The sequence below is a fragment of the Pelmatolapia mariae genome, linkage group LG20 (genome assembly GCF_036321145.2).
Source record: "Pelmatolapia mariae isolate MD_Pm_ZW linkage group LG20, Pm_UMD_F_2, whole genome shotgun sequence".
Lineage (NCBI taxonomy): Eukaryota > Metazoa > Chordata > Actinopteri > Cichliformes > Cichlidae > Pelmatolapia > Pelmatolapia mariae.
The window spans coordinates 8,983,330-8,991,186 of NC_086244.1; the positions used below are offsets into that span (position 1 = coordinate 8,983,330).

Sequence of the window (7,857 nt, forward strand, 5' to 3'; positions counted from 1 at the left end):
TGTAAATATTTCTTTCCACTTCCGTTGTTTGCGACTTTAAATTGTAAAATCACGGCTTATTCTAGCATCATAAATAAAAACTCTGATTTCATATCAATATTTTTCAGTCACAGTAAACTTACTATTTCATATATAAATCCTTCATAAATATTTTGGTATGTGAAAAAAAATGCTGTTTCACTTTCATATCCTGGAATTCTTTAAGATTTAAAATTATAATTAAAACATACAAGCCTATAAAAATTCTTGACTGTACTCCTTTTTGAAATATTTATTTACGAAGAAAAACATGTTTAAATTAACATGTTTTTTCTTTAAACCTTAAATTCAATTAACACGTTAACTATTTTTTGGGAAACATTTTTCGTGAAAGGTGGAATAGAAACATATATATATATATATATTTATTTATTTACTTTACATACTGTTAAATGAAAGAAAAGTGTTGTAAATGCACACAGGATGTCTGACAACACCCACCCCCAGCTCTCCCTTATGAGGTGGGGTTTTTTTGCTTGGTTTTTTTCCCCCGGGCTTTTAGTGACAATTATTCTAGCATTTTTGCTATCTGACAATCAAAATTTGAAGGTAAACTGCAAACTCATATTAGTTCGAATTAAAAACTGAATAACATTTTTATGATTTTCCAGACTACAAGGATTTTCTTTCTGTCTGCCTTGTTTTTCAGCAAGTCTTCAGCTTGAATGTGATAAAAGAGAGATCACAGCCCATGTTGGAGGTGAATTTATCCTTAAATGCAAGTATGGCATAAATAATTTTCTGTACAGCAAAAAGTATTGGTGCAGAGGGCCCTCCAGAAGCAATTGTGAGATTGTGGCAGACTCAGAAAGCGGTCGAAACACACACAGGTCCCAAGTGATAGATTTAAACAGAAGGGGGCTGTTTGTGAAAGTCACAAATCTCCGATTTGATGATGCTGGAGCGTACTGGGTTGGGATTGATAAGATATATGCTGACATCATGACCCAAGTCAAAGTGATTATCACTGAAGGTAAGAATAAAAGACGCTATGCAACTTAGAAAATAAACATTATTTTACAATAACAGTGAAATATGCTGCATTGGAGCCTCTGTTTGGTGTTAAGCTGACTGGACTGACATTTCTTTTTTTGTGTCAGTTCCAGTGTCCAAGCCCCGACTTTGGCCCCTGAGCTCTCTGGTGGACAGGCCAACATGTTGGGGGAAGTCAGTTACCTTACGCTGTGATTGTGCAAAGGGCACTGGTGTTCGTTATGCCTGGTATCAGCACATTGACAGCAAGGACTTCCTGCTTCATAAGTCTTCAGACTTGTACCTTCACTGTGGCACTGTTCAAAAGGACTGTAGTTATTTCTGTATTGGCAGTAATGAAATAAGCAGTGAGAAGAGTGAGCTCATCTCTGTGCAGGTTCTGATGCCTGCAAACAGTAGCTGTATCTATGTTGTTAATATTCAGGGTAAGAATAAATGTGATATTCCATTGTGCAAATATAAATGTGAGAACTGTCTTTACAGTGATTTACTGATTAACAAAATGCTTTTAGAACAATTGCAAAAAAGGTAAAACATGCAGTATTTTTATAGCAACCATTTATATTTACTGACAATATACAATGACTAAAACAACAAGTAAATTATTGTATTTCATTTTAAAAAGTGTTCTGTTGTAATGTTTGAGCATGGATGTGGTTCTGTTCCCATATTGATAATTTTTTTAGCTTGTTTGTTTTTTAATTTAGAATGAGATTTTTTCAACATTAAGACATTAATTTAAACTTAAAATATTTAGTTTAAGTTTAATAGCGTAGTTCTTCAAATTGTTATATGAAAGATGATTTACACCATTCATAAATGTCCCATGGAAAAGATTACAATATTCATACCCTCATATATTAGTGGCAAAAATAGACTATTTGTGCATTTGTGACAATTTAAAGCCATAAATTTATGATAAAATTAAAATGGCATTTAATAATTGTTTTTATGCAACGTGTGCATGCATGCGTGCATGTCTGCGTGTGTGTAGTATAGTAAACTATTGCTTGGAAGAAAAGATTAAAGGCATCGTGTGTAAGTTTTGACTTCAGTGACTCCTAGAGGTTATAACAGATATGACAGTGTGTACAAACCCTTTATGTACAAATTTTTCCTTAGGGTTATTCTATTTTTTTTATTAACAAAGATCAGGTCATTAGTATTATATTCTAAGCATAAAAACACAATAAACATAAAAGAAAGAGTTTAAAGTTACCATGAAATATTCTAAACAACAACGTCTGTTTTCTTGTCTCTTGTTTTTACAATGCTGTAAAAGCTTCATCCTCGAGGTCTATAAAGCACTATCATTGTAAATCTTTTTCATTACCAGGTCAACCAATTTATGACTGTGCAGACAGAATGAGCACAACCACAGTCACAACACCAACTCTGACCTCCTGCCTAGTTATTACGAACAACAGTGATAACACAAGAAATCAATCTTTACAACTGAATGAAACCACTCAAGACTTTTTTTTCATCAGGTTAGTCAATATGCTACTTTTTACTCTATGGAAGAATCACTAAAGGCTGAAAAGAGAATTTAAATTTGTTGAAATTTCACCATAAGATGCGGTCTGAAAACCTGCCCTACTCCCCTTTTCTTTTCTAGATCATTGACGGGACTGCCACTGTGGTACACATTACTGCGTTGGAGTTCTTTTCTGGCCTTGTTGATAATCATTTGCACAGCTGTTAAATGGACAAGAAGAAGATACAAAAAATATGCTAACCAGAAGAAAAATATTCATTGCAGGCGAATTTACAATGCGTGTCAGTGACCTGAATTTTACTGCAGTAGTTCTGTGGAAGTTAGAATGATGCCTCTGTGATAGCGGCTTTGTGGCTTAATAGTTGACCAAAGTTCTTTGATCACGTGGGAGTGTTTGTGAAGAGGGTAGGGCATAACATGTCAGACTGTTTATCAGAATGACTCATGCAATACTTACCAAAATGGTCTATTATTTATTTGAAGTACTAGAGTTTGAAAGAGTTTACGAGACCATTGAAATAACAGTTATTATTAAGATTGTTGATTGCTTTATCAGGTACAACTTTTCATATAGTAGTTACACAATTTTGTATACATTAGTTATACAGAATATTGACATTAAAACCAACAAAGCTTTTTAGAAGACAGCTAATGATGATTATCACTATCAATGAAAATAAAAGGTCTATGATTTTCTTAAGTAGTGAAAATATTAATTCGTGACTTAGGTAGTGTAAATAAATGTAAACAAACTTCAGATGTTTTACCTTCTATCTAAGGCCCTCTTCACTTCTATAAACTGATGGAGAGTACCAGGTATTTAACTTTTATTTACCTCTAAGGAGACATATCTCCTTGGCGGTGTTCCTGACTCACACCTAGTCATGTTAGTCCACTATACAGATATATGGAGCGTCATAAGAGAGTGAGTCAAGAGGATTGTTTTAATAATAATGATGACTAAGAATGTAGCCCAAGATGATTAAAAAAAGGTGTGTTTCAGGTCCCTGAATTTCCACATGAATTAGACTGATGATTATAAAAATAAATAAATAAATTTGCAGTAAAAACAGTCATTGACTACCATGTACTTTTGCTGTTTTTGCATTAGTGACATTAATTATACTTAAATTCTGGAGTCTGGAAGTTTTATATGATAAAGGATTTATTGCTGTTACAGGTTATGAAGAAATGCAAATACCTCACCCACTTATTGTGAAATCAGTATCACAACAATGTATCAGTACTTGGGCGTTGTAGGGCATTAAAATATGTCATATCAGGTTGATTAAAATTCTAGTGCTGCTGGCTCAACACTAGAAACAGACTAAACTATAAGGTAGAAATAATCAATATGATCCTTGAATTAGTGATGTATATGAACTGTAGCATACAGCTGTCCAAATATTTAGTTTACTGGGTCTTGACTGATACTATTTTGTTTCCATTCTCAGAGAAAGTGTCAGAAAATTCCAGATTAATTACTACTCACATTGTACTGTAGTTGATTTTGTTACACTTAATGTTAAAATAATAAAACTTTCCATTTCAGACAATATAAAGTCTCTCTGTATTTTATATATTTCATTTTTAGCAGTGATACTACTTGGGTACTTGATTTCTCTCTTAAAGATGTACCAATATACCTATATGCAATATAGGTATTTTGGTACATATACCTTGGTAATATACAATATATGTACCAATACACCTACCAATACCGGGGCCTCCTCTCAGTGGGACATGCCTGAACACCTCGACAAGGAGGCATCCAGGAGGCAACCTTGTCAGATGCCCAAACCACCTCAACTGGCTCCTTTTGGTGTGGAGGAGTAACGACTCTACTCTGAGCCCCTCCCAAATGGCTGAACTTCTCCCCCTAAGATCATCCACCCTTCAGAGAAAGCTCATTTCTGCCACTTGTATCTGTGACCATAGCTGAGGGTAAGGACATAGAAAGACCAGTAAATCAAGAGCTTCACCACCACAGACCAGTACAAGTCCACATCACTGCAGCCGCAGCACTAATCCATCAGTCAATCTCCCGCTCCCCTCTCCTGCCACTTCACACTCGGCTGCGAACCACTCCAGTGCAAGCTGGAGGCCACAACCTGTATCCTGTATCCAAGGTTCAACTAACAGATTCTCTCCTTGCCAGCACCCTGGCATAGACTTTTCCGGGGAGGCTGAGGAGTGTGATCCCCCAATAGTTGGAGCACACCCTCCAGTCCCCCTTCCCAAAGATAGGAACCACTACCCCGGTCTGCCAATCCAGAGGTACAACCCCTGATCTCCAAGCAAAATTGTAGATGCGTGTCAACCAAGACAACCCTAAAGCGTGTAGAGCCTTCAGAACTCACATCCACCACAGGAGCCCTGCCACCAAGGAGTTATTTAACTGCCTCAGTGACCTCACCCTTAGTGATGAACAAGTTGTCATCCTCGTCCTGAGACTTTGCTTACTCTATAGAAGAAGTGTCAGTGGGATTAAAGAGGTCATCAAAGTACTCCTTCAACAATCCAACAATTTGTGATGATATTCTGATTCCTAACCAAGCTGACTTTGGGGAAGAGGTGGTCTGCACAATGGACAGATTGCCAGTCTATCAGAGAAAAACATACAGACAATACATAGGGAAACCAACTCATGTAAGGAGAGCATGGTGTGCTCTCCTTAGCACCAAAAAATCAGATTTAAATTGATTTGAAAAATCTGACATTTTGGCCTAAGTCCTAAATCAACAAGTTTTATTCTTTGGGTATTTACAATATGCTATTAGTAACCAGCATTGCCGTTTTGGTCTGGTGGGATTGAAGAATAATTGATAAGGTCATCTTAAGAACTGCAGCTGGAAAGTAGGTATCGGCTAAATCTGGTACAATAAATCTCTTCTTTTGGGACATTAATGTTTGTTGTACATAGTCACAGACAAATAAATAAAATAGACTTTCTGCATATGTGGTGTTTATGGAACATAAATTGCATATATTGTATATTTTATCTTTTTATGTTAGCTGGTATGTGATTATTTTAGTCTTCATATCTCTGACACTGCAGAAATTATCTTATCATTACTCATTTTATCTTGATGTCTGTTGCAATTCTAATAGACACGACCTTCAGTTTTCAGTGTCGACTTGCATTCTACTAGTTGTGGTTGCAGATTACACTTTCAGTTTAAGTAAAGAATCCCGTGACTATGGAGAAGTTATACAATACACTTGTAAAAAAAAAAGTTTGATTCTGGTGTGGAATTCCCTGATCACTTGTTTGTTTTCATTCCGATATTTTTTTTTTTTACATTTTACCGTGACGTGGAACATTCAAGCCCGATCCTCTAAAGTGTTTTTAATTATTTTCAATAGCTTGTTCTGCATTTTTTTTTTATGTAGCCTAAATTGAGCTAATACGTACTGTGGAGAAGGGTATTTTTTAAAAACTGCATTAATGTCTATTTTCCATAGATGCCATTTTTGCTCAGTCTGTTTCTTATTGTTAAATCATGAACACTGATCTTGATTGAGGGAAGTGCAGCCTGCAGTCCTTTAAATGTTGTTTTTGCTTCCCTTGTAACCTCCTGGACGAGTCGTCAATGTGGTTTTGGAATAATTTAGAAATGTTATGAATGTCTCTCATTCATCTCATTCATTGCATAAGATAAGATAAGATAAGACAACCTTTATTAGTCCCACACGTGGGAAATTTGTTTTGTCATGGATCATGGAAGCTAATTCTTAAATTCTTGCTTTATGTGTTTAATTGTATCATTATATTTCAATAATGTAAAGAACTTATTCAATTATTTAACACACTGAAAAGATTAAAAAGAGATTATCTTTATCCTATAACCACAAATAACCACTCAATTTTTTTTTAACAATCACAATTCTAAATCAGTAACATAAGTAAAGCTGATATTATGCATGAACTGTTACTGTTGGTGGCTCTCTCCCTAAGACAGCCGTGATTTACTACAGTGTCAAATCTGTTGAAAAACACATTCAACTCACTTGCTCTGTCCACACCACCCAACTCTACTGCTGTTGGATGGCCTGAATCCAGCAACTGTCCTCATGGCCCTCCACGTATCATGCTGTTCTGCTGGAGTTTCCGCTCCAGCTTTCTCCTGTAATTGTCCTTAGCCTTCCTGATCTTGCCCTTCAATAACCATTCAAACCTCCTCTCAATTGCAAAAGATAAGAACAGTAACTAACTAAAAAAAAGTGAAATAAATACAGTATATTACAAAAATTATAAAAAATATAACAAAATTGCTCTAATAAATACAAATAGCTCTAATTTTAATTATTTCAGTATATTACACAAAATTAAATATATATAGCTGAAACTGACATGCCTTTCTAATCATATCTAATCATATCATTTAATTTTCTCTGTAGATGATTTGCTATTAAGGATGTGCGATTACTACAATGTGTACGTGTGTTTAATATGTTTTGTTTATTCCAACTTTCCCTTTATAGTTTCAGTTCGACCAATATCCTGGGGAATGGTAGATAAAGTCATTTTGGATAACTGTGTTGATTTTTGTTGCTATGTAGCACTTCAAATAGTACACTCGTTTCATGTGAATCCTCAAAAACATAAGAGCTTAGTCTCTTTCCTGTATTTCATTATTATATTATAAAGCTTTGGTCTAAGGTCTAAAAAAGCTGTTTGACCTGTTTGACCTTACTTCCGAGAAGGGGACGCAACCCACATTAAAACAAACAGAAACCTCAAGTATCCTTTCAGGACAGGACTGGTAGCGGCCACCACTGTGATTCAGACGTAAGGTATGGTATCGTTTGTTTTAACCGTCATTATTTATAAGATTCTTTCTTTCTTTCTTTCTTTCTTTCTTTCTCTGTCAGGTGCGCATGTGTGAGCGTCTGGTGCAGGTGGGGGATGGAGAACGAGTGTGAGCGTTTGAACTTTGCTTTTTTCGCAGTGGTAATTCACTTTTTCGTCCTGTTGCAAAACCCTTTTTCACTTGTTTTTTGTTTGGTTTTCTTTTCGGCGGCGCTGAGCTCCTAGCTCGGTGCGATGGCCGGAAGAAATCATGCGACGGAGGGCTTTCGGAGCCTCTCCCGGCGGCATGGTATTATGTTTTGTGGAGGCAGGTCACGGAATACTTTTTTTCTAAAGTTGGTAATTTGGGGTTTGGTAAGACTTTGTTTGTTTTTGATCACTCAAGGTATGGTGTAAAGTGTTTGTCACCTTTCTATGTTAGTGTGCTAAAGGCTTGGGGGCTGATGGAAACAGAACGACGTGGGAAGTCTACATCTTTGCATTGGCTTTTAATGGAACCTATTCTTAAAGGGTC

General features: G+C 35.9%; 1 protein-coding gene across 1 annotated transcript; it reads left to right on the forward strand.

The window, feature by feature from the left end:
* Window positions 1–462: 462 nt before the first annotated feature.
* LOC135932264 (uncharacterized) lies at window positions 463–7,456 on the forward strand. The gene is made up of 5 exons (XM_065469650.1): window positions 463–500; window positions 789–1,025; window positions 1,129–1,457; window positions 4,469–4,659; window positions 7,406–7,456. The coding sequence occupies exons 1-5, from the start codon at window positions 463–465 to the stop codon at window positions 7,454–7,456; spliced, it is 846 nt and encodes a 281-aa protein (XP_065325722.1).
* Window positions 7,457–7,857: the final 401 nt, after the last annotated feature.